Source organism: Typopeltis vanoorti, chromosome 14, assembly GCF_054136105.1.
Source record: "Typopeltis vanoorti isolate ZY-2024b chromosome 14, IOZ_Tvanoo_1.0, whole genome shotgun sequence".
In the NCBI taxonomy this organism is placed as follows: Eukaryota; Metazoa; Arthropoda; class Arachnida; order Uropygi; family Thelyphonidae; genus Typopeltis; species Typopeltis vanoorti.
The window spans coordinates 76625361-76641515 of NC_143562.1; the positions used below are offsets into that span (position 1 = coordinate 76625361).

Genomic DNA, 16155 nt, shown 5'->3' on the forward strand with positions numbered 1-16155 from the left:
TAGGAAGATCCTTTATTTATCTTTTATAAAGAATGTGATAGGAGTATCATTTATTATTATTTTTTTTCTATGGAATATGGTAGCAAATATAAAAGCATAAATGATAAGTGTAACGTAATGAAAGCAAGGTTAGGTGTGTCTCAGAAATGATTTGATCACTGAAAGAGCATAGTCTGTGAGATATAATCAAATAATGAGTCAAAAGTTAATATATCTTCTTCATAGTCTAAATAAAAACATGTTAACTGGATATCAGAAATAATAATAATAATACACAGCTCTTGTCTCTTTTTTATGAGAACAATATTAAGTCAAATTTACATTTGGCAACTGGTCCCGGGACTGTGGACATTATATAAACTGTGTAACTAATATAATTACATCTGCAGCTACCAGGTATCAGAAGTGTCCCATCCTATCAGAAAGTGACTGTTGCTATAGTAACTGATCAATGACAGGATGGAGAAGGACCATGTGCTCTGCTCCCTTGATGGGCATCCGATGTATGGAATAATGATGAACCATTTGAGGAATGGAATCAAATGGCTGACTTCCTTGACCTAGAATAAACTTGCCTTCAATGGATGCAATCTTCATATGCATAAATCCACGTGCACTCCTGCAGCAGGAAGAGAAAAGAAAGATCTTATCTTAGTCAATTTTATGGGTAAAATCTGTGCTAAACCAATTATGATATTAAAATATAGCAATTTCCTTACATTTATGGTTAATTATGCAGAATTCAGTTTTTTACCCCCAGGAGTGCAACAGTTGCTTTCAATGTGTGTGTGTGTGCGTGTGAGAGAGAGAGAGAGAAAGAGAGAAGAAAAAGAAAACTGATTCTTCTTTTTGAGCATTGCATCATGCATCATATTCAGAGAAAAAAAGAGAAGAGTGCCCTTTCAAGGGAAAGTGAATGAATGATAGCTATATCCATGAACATAGTTATTATTTATTGACTTTTCCTTGGAAGAGTGCTCTTCACATTTTTTCTCTGAAGATGATGCAATGCTTGAAACAGCTCACACACATACCATAATTTTTATCATTTATTTCATCCAATAAGTTTTCTAGGCATATTAATCTTTCATGTTTTTTTATATTTATATTATAAAGTTTTAAGTTTTTTTACTAATTTTCCTTTTATACTGGTGTTTTGAGCTCCTTTTGTTTTAAAATATCCCATTTTTTAAAATTTTATTTTTATGTTGGGCCCATACATAAGAGATTGGTTGATCACCCTGTAGTACATTAGTACCATATATGGGTACCATAGTCCCCTCCCCCCTTATCTGCGGCTTTGCTTTCCGCTGTCAACCCCAGTCCAAAAATATTAAATTGAAAATTCCAGAAATAAATTTATAAATTGCCTGCCATTCTGAGTATTTCTCAGTTATCTGATTGACTGTCGCAGTATCACAGTGCTTGTGTTCAAGTAACCCTTATTTTACTTAATAATGGTCCCAAAGCACAAGAGTGGTGATGCTGGCAATTTGGATATGCCAAAGAGAAGCCATAAAGTGCTTCCTTTTACGTGAAAAGGTGAAAGTTCTTGACTTCATAAAATAATAAATAAATAATTAAAAAAAAGTATGCTGAAGTTGCTAAAATTCCATTCAGATAACTTTTATTACAGTATGTTGTTATAATTTTTTTTAAATAGTTATTTTGGTTAATCTCTTACTATACGTAATTTATAAATTAAACTTTATCATACGTATGTATGTATAGGAAAAAATATAGTGTGTGTATATATATAGGGTTCATTACTATCTGCAGTTTCTGGTATCCATGGGGGTTTTTGGAATGTATCCCCCACAGATAAGGGGGGGGGATTACTGTATGGTACATGCTTGTTATTTTTGTTTTTGGCTACTGTTTTCGCATTATCCAATCTACAGCTTGTGCCATTTGATTACTAATAACAGTTGAAGAATGAAGACTATATCACAACTTTTTATCTTCAAGAGTTTTTGAGATAGATTTTTTTACTATTAGTAAAAATATAGCATGAGTCATTCTTTACTCTTCTTGATTTATATTAGGCACAAGTATTCTTCAGTTTTCTTTTGTCTTAATCATACCACTACAAGATTACAGCCAGTGAGGCTGATCACGTGGGGGCATCCTTTTATATAATGAGCATGTTGTTAAACTTAATAGTAATATAATTAGGAGCAATATCAAAGCATCATTTAGAATAATCATACAGTTGCTAATGTTTGGAGTCACAAAAACAGCACACTAGTGCACCATCCTTCCAGCAGTGTAAATTTCATTTCTGCTTCCTGTTTAACCTTCTGAGTTTTTGAGGTAGATTTTTAAAATATCATTTTAAAATAATAAAATGAAATAATATCTTTCCCATTTTGTTTTATCTAGCTAACATGATATGATAGGTTTATTGTCATGAGCCAACAAAGTGTAAGCAACTTGGTTGCTTTAAGTTTTAAGCAACTGAGTTGTTTGCATGAAGTATGCCATTACTACTTCAATTATATATATATATATATAATTGAAGATACAACTCAAACAGAATACTCTTTATGTTATCAGACAAATTCAATATCAAGCATATAAATAAACAAACAGCCTATTTTTCTACCCGCTGCAGGGTGAAGGCCTCTCCCATTGCAGGAGGTTTTGGGTCTACTACTCCTATGGTGACCCAGTCCATATTGGGAGAGGAAAATTACAAACATCCATGCCTATGCAGGATTCAGACCCGCAGCCTCTTGGCTGGAAAAGGGATGCACTAACCACTCAGTCAACCAGGCTGGCAGATCAAGCATATATTAACATTCCAGTAGTTCTTAATTTCTTGCCAACATGGCAAGTTGAAATGAATGCATACATATGATTGTGCAGTGTTTTTATAAAGGAATATGTTCAGTGGCTTTTGCAAAATCTTCTTCAAAGGCAAGGAAAATTTTGAGATTTTGGATTTACTGGAAGGTGTGAAGTGACTGGAAAAAGTTCCATGTTTGGTCTCTAGAGCAGATTAAGTAAAAAATAAATTAAAAAAAAAAAAAAAAATATATATATATATATATATATATCTTCTTCTTCTTTCTATGTGTTAGGTCTACTGGCCTGTTACAGAGCTATCCTCTTAAGCCCTTCTAAGTCATACCTGTCCTGAGGATAAGGTGAATTACACATAATATTACTAAAACTTAAAGAAAAATTTCTTAGTCACTCATAGCACTAGGTATTGTAGATACAGCCTTCCAGGGGTTAGAATCACATACTCAAACAAAAATAAAACCATTCAAGATTCAACATGATAAATTTCATTGAACTGAGAGTGATATTATAATTTTGATGTGTCAATAAAGAAATATACATTCTTAAAGGGGATGGTGTCCAGAACTCTTGGATTTCTCTTGGATCTCTTTCATTATGTGGCTAATAAATAATTATGGAAGAATGATTTGGGTGGATAGAGGGGGCGATTATGTGACTGGTGCAGATGACAAAGTAGAACTGTTTTAATGATCACTTTATTATAATATTTCATTTGTGTGGAACTGGTTTCATTCCTGAAGGGAGGAGACAGGTTGAGGGACTGCAGTGAATGAAATGAATTGGTTTGGAATATTAAATGCTCTGAATGCTAACAGGGATGGTGGTGGTAAGAGATTACATTTCACCACATATTTTAAGGGGATATGCTAAGAAAATGACAAAACCAGTGAACTAGTTGTTTAGTGGGTCTTGAAACAGTTCAACTGTATAAGGAGCAGAAAGGGTAAGATATTGCTGTTGCATACATATGGTACTGAAATGGAAGCATATTCCTATAGACCAATTTGCATTTCATTGGAGGTAGTGAAAATAATAATAATCATAAAGGCTCATCTACAGGAATGGGTGAATGAGGGTGAGATTCATTATAGAGGCTAATATGGATTTATTAAAGGAGTAGTCTTGTTTTAGTAATCCAAGCACATTTTAACACAATAGTTGATGAGAAGAATGCTTTGACTAGTGAATTGGATCAGCAATCAAAGATAGCTAATCTAATCAGATATCAAATAGTTGTATATGAGGGAGCAGTACAAAGAAAGAGGAATATGATAAGGTTCTGCAACAAGAATGAATGAATAAATACTAGTGCCATTACTGGTTATTCTTTGTTAATGATATTGTAAGTGGATTGTGGAGAGATGCAGTTTTTATTTTTGAGGGGGGGATTATGTGAAGCTGGGGAGTATTACTGTTATTAGAAGTGATGCTGATGCAGTGTCTCCTGAGGATGATCTGGACAGGCAGAATATGTAAGCAGGTGAGTAGGGGATAGTAGCAAGCTGCAATGTGAATAAGTGCAAGGGTTTAAACATTGGGATTCAGAAATGAAAAGCTGTGCATTCTGCTGAAAGAATTATACCAAAGGAGGTGGCAAGCGATCTTGGGGTGATGAGTGACAAGGAGTTAATATAGCGCATACTCTAGAGATAAAGAGGCAGTTTCCACTGTATAGAAGCTTTATCTGACTTCATCTGGACTACTGTGTACCAAGTAGGTCATCAGAACTTCAAGGAGATTAGGAAACTTGAGAAAGGGTACAGAAGCTTATAGCAAAAATACCATGAGGACTTTGGAATATTGGATATTATTATTATTATTGTTATTACGTGATACCTGCAGGGAGTCTAAAGACTCATCGAGGGAGAGCACCTACTCTACAGCTCTCTGTCTCCACCACTCAATCCAACTACACCAATACCATCTGCCACTCACCACACTAGTGTTTCCACAGACAATCACAAACATCCATGCTCACAGCAGGATTCGAACCCGCAGCCTCTTGGCTGGAGAGCAGATACGCTAATGGCTCGACCAACCAGGCCGGCATATGCTCTCAAGACCTATAACAGTGCAATGTGTGAATAAGTGCTAGAAAGAAGAAAGAAATTTGTTATTATGTTTTGTGAAGAGCTGGGAGCTGTATTCAATGAGGAAAGTGGTATAGGAAAGACTAGAGAAAAGAGTCTATGGTGAAGTAAGAGGATGAGAAGTTGGTTTCATAAATTTGGAGCTGAGCCATATGTGGATGCTGACCAGCAGCTGCCCATGTTCATGCTTGAATACAGGAAAAACAGAATGGTGATGGCCTGTTCAGTGGAGTGGTATCCATGGAAATATCTATAGAAAAGACAATGATGAAACAAAGCACCTGCTCTCCCTCCAGTTGTATTCTCTGTGGAAAGCAACTGGTGGGAGTCCGTAAAGGGGCATCGGGTCATTTGTTAAGCTCTTAGCTATCTTTTGGATAAAGTAAACTATTCTGAGGAAGGTTTTTGGTGGGAGTTTTTTGGTGTGTGAACTAATCTGAGTTTATGTGGATTTGGGATTTAGAAAGCATTAAGAATTGAGCAGAAGAGAAATCTTACTTAAAACAAAAGAGAATATCAAGCTTTTTGGAAACTGAAGAGGCTGTGGACATAATATGTTTAAGCCAAGAATAGAAAGCTGATCTTGGTTGATGAGTAGAATTGTTATCGAAAGAGAGAGGGAGGGAGAGTGAAGTGTAGTCTTTCTTCTGGGAAATAAAATTTTGGTAGCATTAGAATTTACTGGATTATCTTGATCCACATTGAGAATGGTATTTAAGGTTTTTTCTAATAGAAGATCTTGAAGCTTGAGTCATTTGAGCAATACAAGATCTTGTAAATAAAGAAGAGGAATAGTGTGCATTATCATTAGCAAAACTATGAATAGAATTGAATGAATCAGTGATGACAGAAGATCACTGATGTATAGGGGGAAGAGTGTAAGTGAAAGCACTGATCCTGGGGGGAATTCTGGCATTGATAGAAAAATCAGATAAGAGAAGACCATCCACTATGATATGTAGTGAATGACTAGAGAGGTAATCCACTCATGAAGCATGGGTGAGAGACCATAACATGTAGCTTATTATGCTACCAGATTCCAATTAAGTGCCTTGGAAACATCAAACAACTACTCAGGCTTCTCCATGACTTTTGTCCAAAGGAAGGTAAGGTTAACTAGATCTGCTATAGAGCGAGAGTGGTAGAATCCATATTGGTGATCACTAATTATGGGGTGTTCAAGTATTAAATACCTTTCCCATTATTTATGAGAGTGTTGTAGAGAGAGTAACAGGACAATAATTAGACCAATGGCTTTGATTTTCCTCCTTTAGGAAAAGGCTGGATAAAAGCTTGTTTCCATGCTGTTGGGTGTGTATGTAAAAGCTTGCTTTGATGCTGTTGGATAGATATATATACTGTCCGACCACACATGAGAGAACCCTGGCTGGCAAAATGCCAAGAAGAGTCAATTCATGTCGAAGGGCAGAAAGGAATAAGGCGATGTACGAATTCGCCACCAACACACGAAATCAAGTACTTTATACGTAAAATTTTCCAACTGTTGTACAAGCAAAATAGTTACCACTTTAAAAGCTATAATTTTTATAAAAGAAAAGCTAATCTTCCAACTTATAATAATAAACACTCATCATTGATTACCCAATTATCGGAATGGATTCACCTTCTTCTGCCATGCACTGAGGGGTCTCGCATCTGTGATCGGACAGTATATATATATATATATATTTTGTTTGTTTTAAAATTTTTTTAAAAATCGAAAATAGCAATCTTATATACAAAAAATCAATAGGCATTAATTTACAGTAATTTCTCTGCATTCAGGCAGAGAGTTATACATTGATTGATTAGAAGAGTATAGTAGCCACAAGATTGAATAAAACAACAAAATATCAGTTTAGGATTGTTATTCATTTTTAACAATCCATTATATTACTATTATTATTATTATTACATGAACTGAATTAAGATTACATAATATGACTTCTAAACATGTCTCAAATTTTGAAGTGAAACTTGGATTCTAAAACAAAAAAAAAAAAAAAAAAGATTGGAAGCAGCACAGATGAAATTTCTAAGACCTCTCCTGGTACTCACTAGATTAGATAAAAAGAAAAACACAGAAATAAGAGAACGATTACATACAAAAAATATTATACAAGAAATAGAAGAAAGAATATCAGCAAAATTGGCTACACCACATAGATAGAAAGAATGAATAACAATTCCTAAAGTAGAACACTAGAATATAAACCTACAGGAAGAAGAGACCATGGACATCCAAGATTAAGATGGAAACATCAAACTCATCTGCAAGTAGCAACAGGTCATTAAAACCCTATACCTAAATTGTTGAGATGACGACCACCTCCAAGGAGTCCAAAGCCTCATCAAGGGAGGGCACCTACCCCAGAACTCTCCGTCTCCAGCATTTAATCCACCAACTACAGCGAACTGCCACTATCATCATCACTTACACCAGCACCACCTACTGCCCACTACCACCACTAGTATTTTTTGTCTGTAGATTGCATGATAATCTCCAAAACGTGGAGATTATACTGCATTCTGATCGGTTGAGATTTGGACAATTTTGTAGCATTTCACTTTTCAAAGAAAAGATGAACAAATTTAAACTTGCTGGAACAAAGTTTTGTCTAGTTCCAAAGAACTCTGTGCCTAGTGTTAGTGTGAGAAGCAAGGCCAAACTTGTCATATTCCCAAAATTTAATATAGTCTTGATGTTCTTCGATTCTAATCAAGGCAGAGTGGCAGGTCTGTCCAAAAAACAAAGATGACATGAGCAGGACACTTGATACACACCTGATAAGGAAAGATATGGTAATGTATCCTCTGTAGATGGTAGGAAAGAAGACAGTTTCTGAGCTGGTTTGAAGGAGGTATACAGATTGAATTTATGAAGAATCCTTGCTGTTTGTGAGGTTTCTTTAAGGTAGGTATTGAAATTCTTTTCACATCGGATTGTAGTCTGGTAGAAGGATGATAATTATCAATAATTTTAAATAGTAATTTTGTTGTATCTATTATAACAAAATGCCTTTAATTTTATTCATTTTAACAAAAGGGAATCAGAAGAGCTGATCATATGAACTCTTCTGAAAATACTTCATTCCAGCAAGTTTAAATTTGATAATCTTTTCCTTGAAACATGTGAAATGCTATGAAAAGTGTCTGAATCTCAACTAATCAGACTGCATGCCAATCTCCAAGTTTTGGGAAGTGATCACTATTAATTGTTCATAATTTTTTTTTCTTGTAATTAATAATTATTTTTATCTACAACACTATTTTTAATAATTGTTCCTTTGAACTCTAATAGTGTAATTATACACTTCCGCTGCAAGTGAGATATGAGCTAATATATGCATGATTTATGACTCATTCTTACTCATGTTTTGAATGTCTGTCTCCCTGACGATGTCTATGTAACATTGGATGAAATACATTGGAGTTTTTGAACAAAATTCTATACAATTTTTGTTACATGTGTAAGCCATGAAAGTTATTTAAATGTGTCTAGTGCACGTTCCATTAAAACTGTTTATTGTTTTGATAGCATTCAAATTCACTAGATTATCTTCATTCCCTTGAGAATGGTGAGGAGATCAATTTTAAGGCCATGGTTATAGATCTTGAAGCTTGAATCATTTGGGAACTACAAGGTTTTGTGAATGAAGAAGAAGAATGGAGTGGATTGTCATCAGCAATACTATGGATAGAATTTGAGATTACTGAGAGAAGGCCAGTTGGCATATAAGCAGAAGAGTGTAGAAAGAAAAGCACAGAGTCCTGGAGTATCTAGCATTGATAGAGAAATCGGATAAGAGTGAACCAACCACTTGACATGCAATAAATGACCAGAGAGTGGAAGTTCTCAATCCAGTTAAGAAGTGCAGGAATCGGGCTAAAAGATCGTAGCTTAGTAAGAAGGTCTGAATGCTAGACTCAGAGTTCTTGGGAGTATCAGTAGTAACTGTGGGGATTTTCTCCAAACTTTTCCATAGCTTGTAAGCTAAGGTAGATAGGGTTAGCTAGGATATCTACTATGGAATGGGAGTGGTGAAATCCAAATTATGATTGCTAATTAATTGGTGGGTATCCCAGGTAGTGAATAAGTTGGCTGTTCATGAACTTCTCCATTACTTAAGAGCATTGAGATAAGGACATTGGGACAATAACTGATGGCTGAGTTTCATCTCCCTCTTTTGCAACAGGCTGGATAAAGGCTTGCTTCCATGTGGTTGAGCCAGATGACTATGACAGCTTATATAGACAATACAGGATAGGTGTTAATTCAAGAGCACAAGTTTTTAGCATAATTGTATGGATACTATCTGAACAAGAGGCTTATTAGTATCAAACTGTTTAGGATTTTTCTGATCTTTCTGGTAAAAGATCAGAGGAGGCATGCTATGAGCAATTTGCAAAGTGAGAAGAGTTTTGCCTTAGTTTTCTATACAAGAGTTGGAGGAAAAGACTAATGCCAAGAGATCTCCCATCGATGATGTTACTAGAGTTCTATCAAGATATGAGAGGTGGAATTAAGGCAGAGATTATGTTGTACAAGTTGAACTTAAAGTTCAATTGTTCATTTGAGCAGAAGGTTAGCTTTTTAACATTTGATCCAAAACAAAGTCTGATTTGGATTTAATGATGTTTTCTTTATGAGTTCTTAGTCATTAGCTCAGAGCAGGTGTTTTAGATTAGGAGAGCAAAAACAATAATCAGACCATGGAGAAGAGATGTAGAAATCTGAGGGATCATCCAATTTGTCATTATTGCAGTACCATAGGATATGAGACATTGGCTGGGGGAAGGTCAAGACTAAATGGTTACTTTTATTAGCCAGGGAAAAGGATGACATCTCCATCACAACCAGATCATCTGATTATGATTATTATCTCCCATGGAGTCAAAGATTCATTGCCAGAAGGTCCCTTTGCGCACACACACACACACGCACACACACAGCTCATCATACTGTGCCTTAAATACATTCAAATTCTCTGCAGACACCATACTCTCAGGCAATGCTTCCAATCATTTGCAACTCTCCATGTAAAAACCTGCTTATTCACTTGCTCACACCCTCATCAACTTCCAGAGATTACTTCTTGTTTTTCCACCATTTTTTGAAAAACCCACTTCAACATTAATCCCATAACAACCCCCTTACCAACTTGTATATCTCTATCATATCACCCTTCTTCTTCCTATCCAGTAGACTGCAAATTGCATTCTTCTCAACCTTTCTTCATGCTCAATATTCCAGAGACCATAAACTACCTGAGTCAATCCCCTCTGGACCCTTGCCAATATTTCTTCATACTTTTGCATAGACCATATGTGGAAAAATCAAGGCCTTATACAATGGAACCAAATCTCCATACTTCTGCATTGCCAGAATTCATTGTGCTGTCTTCACAATTTTGGCAATGTGTCCTCTAAATTTTAGATCCTTATTCGCCATCATCCCAAGATCTCTTATTTCCATGGCCTCCAACAATATATATCACCAAGAGTAAATTCTACATTCCTTCTTTTTTTTTACTTCCAAATTTTAAAACCTTACATTTCACAACATTGAACCGGCATCCCCACTCTCATACCCATTCACTCAATCTATTCAGGTCTTCTTGTAAGGTACAACATCTGCTCTACTCCTCATAGTTCTTCTCAACTTTGCATCATCTACAAGCAACTAAATATCCCCATTCAAATCTTTCCCAATATCATTAACATATAAGCTAAACAGCAGTGGCCCTAAAATAGACCTCTGAGGCACACCACTATTGACTTTCCTCTTCCAGGATATTGCTCCCCCCATACACAACTTCCTGATACCTTTCACATAGCCAATCTCCAATCCAGTGCTCTAGTCTAATATCCAGTTGCATCTGTTATAGTTTGATTATCAACTTATCATGTGGTAATAATCTATCAAAGCCTTTGCAAAATCTAAGTATACCACTGTGTATTCATCTCTCACATCCGATACAACTGTCACCTTATTGTAATAAGTAGATTACTAAAAACATGTCCTCCCTTTAGCAATTCTGTGCTCTCTATCAAAGATAATACCACTGTTTTCAACCCAATTCTGGATCCTGGTTTTCACTAGCCTCTCCAACATTTTAACTACAACACCTGACACACAGATTGGACTATAATTTGATGCTTGAGTTCTGTCACCTCCCTTAGGAAGTGGTACAGTCTTACCTTCTTTCCATTCCTTTGGAACTTGATCCAATGCAAGATTCATATTAAACAAATATGCCAAGGCAAATGTCAACTCCCTGGCACATTTCTTCAAAATATGTGGTGATATATCATCAAGTCCCACAGGCTTATTAATATCGTAATTGCTCAATTCCCCATATACCACCACTTTTTGCTCACTCACAGTCAGTTTCTCCTCCTCCTCATCTGCTGCTCTCAAACTCTCCATGATGTCACATTCACAAAGATTAAAGATCTTTATAAAGTGCTCATTAAATATCTCAACTATATTCTCTGCACCAAATCTGATGCTCTGGACTCTTGGGTTCCTTCCACCACATGTTGCCTAAGACATTTGTCCCTAAAGAATTCCAGAAATTCAGTACCCTTATTACTGTATGCTGTTTCATCTGTCTAATTTATTTTACTATAGTTAAAATCACTCATAATGATCACTTGCCAAACTAAAATTTGCCTGAACCTTTCCCTGTTCATCACTTCTATTTTTTCTAGCCTATAGCAACATTTTACTGAATATTCTATCCTTCTCATCCCTGTCTTGTGCCATATACCGCTCAAAGTTATCACTACCATTTCCCTCTCAGTTCTTAAACCTGAGAGGGCATAGTACATTACTTATATGTAACACTTCACCACCCTGTTTACACTCCCTATCCTGCTAAAATTACTATGCCCTTTTATTTCTGTTCCTATCAGGACATCATTTTCTGTCAACCACATTTCACTGATACTAATAGCAGTCAAACAAACTGGATCTATCAATGCCACAAGATCATTCACTTGTTGGTCAAGTGGTTAGCATACATATTTACCAGTCAGTAGGGTTGTGGGTTCAAATCCCACTGGTGATATGGATGCTTGAGATTATCTTTAGGTGGGAGATAAATTTCATTACCCAGTGTGAGACCACTACCATGCTTATTGGAGGCCTGAAAAAATGTTCCACCTATGCAACTCTAAGTTTCTCTGTCCCAACACTCTCACCTTCCAGACAACAATAACCAAATGCTTGTGTCCTTCCATGTTCTGATGCAATCCATCTCTTGTTTACAATGTTATAGTGTCACCAAATGTGCTCCAAGCATTCATATATTCTACACATTCCCACTATCATGTCATTCATGACTGTTGTCTCCACTTCAACTCTATATGATAATACAGAGTTGAAGATGGCAACACGTTCGCCATCTTCCCTCTCACGCTGTTCTGCTGAAAAACTTGAACATCAATCGCAGATTTTTCACTACCTGATTCATGCTGCCTCTGAAGTCATTCATATCATCTATCACATGTTGACCTCACCTTATTGACATAGTCATATACCCTCTCCCTCTGTACTGTTCCTCTGAACAGCCCCTCCCCCTCCTCTGACATTCCACTCTGCACACTCTAGGTCATCAACTTTCCATATATTATGCTACCTACAGCTCTTTTCATACCATTCACTCTTCCCTTCAGTCCCACTCCCTCCATTTCTTTCTCATGACTTTCTGTCTTTCCTCACGTGTACTGTTATTTCTCTTGTATCAATTAACCCTGTTCTCAAGTTTGCTAATCTCCAAATTCACTGTCCTCAACTGAATCTTCATACCTTCCACTTCCACCCTCAGTAATGGAGTTTAATACAACTTTTTAACTTGTATTAAACTCCATTATTACTTTAATTAAGATTTAACTGGAATTTTGAAGTTTGATATACATGCTTTATCAGCTATAAGTTACTATTGAACTATTTACAGAATATATTAGAATATTCTTACTTCAGAGAGAGGAAATAGTCATGCTTAGAGCTTTCACAGTTCCTTATGAGGTAACTGCCTTCCTTCTGTAACCTAAGTACATTTTCTGCATCTAACCTGTTAATTGAACCATGATACCATCTGTTGGAAAAATAAATGGCAATAATTTTAATTTTAAATATTTATTTAAGTAACAATAAATTTTACTTAAAGCTAGTCTGTGTCAGTTAAAAAAAAAAAAAAAAAAAAAAAAAACAGACTAAACTACTCTAATGGAATAAGGCATAAATAAGTTTTGGAATAAAGTTCAAAGACAAATTCAACTTTTAAAGGTAATAAAAAATATGTGAAAATATGCACATAAATGAAATATATGCTTTAAATATATTTTAAATGTATTCAACAGTTATAATAGATTTAGTTTAATCCTTTATCCCAGTGAGAGCAAACAAAGTTTGCGCCTGAAAATATCTTCAGGACTAAATATAGTGTTGTACTATCTTATCCAGTAAGTAGTGCAACACCAAGGCAACTCGTGGCAAAGGTGGAGCAAGATACCAGGCACTTCTAACCCAGTATCTCCCATAATGCAAAACACATTTCCTATGTGGATATGTATACTGTTATGCATTAAAGGGATTGGCCATCTACCCAGACTAGTTTCGACCTTTATTGAGGTCTCTTCAGTGGGAGCCAGGCCCAGAGCTGGAATCTCCAGCTCTGAGCCTGGCTCCCACTGAAGAGACCTCAATAAAGGTCGAAACTAGTCTGGGTAGATGGCCAATCCCTTTAATGCATAACAGTATACATATCCACATAGGAAATGTGTTTTGCATTATGGGAGATACTGGGTTAGAAGTGCCTGGTAGCTTGCTCCACCTTTGCCACGAGTTGCCTTGGTGTTGCACTACTTACTGGATAAGATAGTACAACACTATATTTAGTCCTGAAGATATTTTCAGGCGCAAACTTTGTTTGCTCTCACTGGGATAAAGGATTAAACTAAATCTATTATAGTCTAACCTAGTGATAAATAAATTTTCAACATTCAACAGTTATGTTGAATATATTTAAATATATTTTAAATGTGTTGAACAGATGTATTATATGTTCAGCAATTATTTGATTGTTTTTTTCTTTTCACCTGTGTGCTGTTTCTATAATCCACTGCTGATGACCATTCCACTTAGTCCAAACCCTAATATTAAAAAATAAACCTTATAAATTAATTAACTAACCAGATCTCATTACTGTGATGATGATACAATTTCTTCATATATTTAGTGAATTTCCTCTGAGTAGGGTTTTCAGATAAAAGATTATTGTTCCATCCACGGTACTAGTATCTATAGGTTGACTAACCTCTCATGGATGGGTTCTCCATTTAAAAAAATCACATACTCATATAAGATACTATAATCTCCTTCCTTGTACAGGTGAAGCTTCTTTTAATTAAACCAACAAGCTGGGCTTTATTATTAACTGCCTTTCTAACATGGTTACTGAACTGAAATTTATTACCAATGAAACCATTCCAACTCATATTCATGAACTATTTTCCAAAGCATGTCCAATTTAAACTTGTATTTATATTAATAAAATACTACCTTGTCAAATTACATAAACTTAAATTTCTCCATGTTATATATTTTTAGTGTATTATATATTTTTATTTTAGTGTACATTTCTGTATCAACAATTTTAATCTTTTCAAAGATGAAAAGTGATAAGGCCTTCAGAAGAATTTACTACTCTACCCAACATATAATCAGCAATAAGTGAAATTCTGTTCGTAATAGTTGAATGTAAATTGTTATTGCACATATAAACAACTGCCTTAAAACTGCACTTGGAATACTCCATTCATAACCACTTTGTTCTTAATAATTAACTTTAAAGAGAAAAAAACCATTACTATTAATATTTCTCAGATGATGTTAGCAGTAGCAGCTAACATCATCTAAGAGAGAGAGAGAAGAAAAAAAAACATTGTACACTTCTTTGCAGTTTTTGTTTGTGCTATGCTAGTTGTTCCCAACCTTTTTCCACGTGTTTACTCCTTTTAAATCCATTTCTATAAATCGTACCCCTTGTTTTTAAAATAGCTGTTTTTAAATACTGACACTCTTGTTCAGGCCTGTGTAGCTCTGGAAGTGGTGCTTGCGTCCTCTGCGCTTGGCCACTCGAAGTTAGACCTAGGTTCTAGTCTAGTCGCCGACTGGAGGAACTTTTTCTAAGCCTATCTTCGACTGGTTCCCAAGTTAGTCGATCTCTGGCATGGGCAAGCGGGTTTTTTCTCCTGGAAACTCAGGTTTTTCGTCCTGTAAACACAAGAAAATCGACCGCAGTACCCACATTATTTCAGACAGTGACATATCTTGTTAGGGTTAGGTCCAAGAGATGGCAGCACCTGTTTGCCAGCCTCTTCATCGGTGGCTGCTATAATTAGTGATAGACATGGGCCAGTTATCTCTGATTGGCTACCGGTGGAGATTGAACTGCCCACTCAGTCTCCAAAAGCTAGATAGGGTATAAAGGCCTCGCCTACTCCCTATTGGGGAATAAAAGGCGTTAGTTGATTTATTTTTTTTTAATAATTAAATGCTAATTAAATTCAATAATTAGATGGTACGCGTCGGCAAACCAACGCGTACCACCGGTTGGGAACCGATGTACTAGGCCAGTGCTTCCCAAACTTATGGATGTAAAGGTTAGGAATCCTTTGGAATAATTTAAATATTTCACGGTCCCGATCGGAAAAAAAATCGTAATACAGACATATATTGTTATAATGCTTATTATAACACTAGCAATGAAACATTAATTTAAAGCGCGAAAAACTTGGCCGTTTTAAATGAGCGCAAGATTTTGCGTTTGTAAGCTTTTTTGTGCTTCTTATCAGTACCTTTGAAATGAAACTTATATGAATAAGCATATGTTTTCTGATATTCATTAATATCAGAAATAAGTTTGCTGAAATATGCAGGATTTTTGTTTTCATTATATCATGGCCCCCTCAAAAAAAACTAATGGTCCCCAAGGGGGGCCACAGCCCACAGTTTGGGAAGCGCTGTACTAGGCAATTACTCAACCAATTATAGCAATCTCATGTTTAATATTTTGCATTGATTAACCATTTCTAGCCACACTTTGATTTAATGTTTTCTGTTTATTGCACTATTCTTGGTATATTGTCTTTTATTAGCTGGAAAAGTCAGACATCTGATTATTTTCCCACTGCTCTCATCTGAGTTCATTTGAAAATAATGAAGCTCATGTATTGTTAACTCTTGCTA

The 16155-nt window shown here is 35.7% G+C and overlaps 1 protein-coding gene across 1 annotated transcript in view; it reads right to left on the minus strand.

The window, feature by feature from the left end:
- Window positions 1-279: 279 nt before the first annotated feature.
- The window catches only part of LOC150099688 (uncharacterized), a 117222-nt gene continuing 101346 nt past the window's right edge, over window positions 280-16155 (minus strand). Inside the window, exons 4-5 of the mRNA XM_090404042.1 lie at window positions 12881-13000; window positions 280-619 (exon numbers count right to left, since the gene is read on the minus strand). Coding sequence (XP_090260168.1) covers window positions 436-619; window positions 12881-13000 — 304 coding nt within the window. The 3' untranslated portion in view covers window positions 280-435. The remainder of the gene's footprint in view (window positions 620-12880; window positions 13001-16155) is intronic.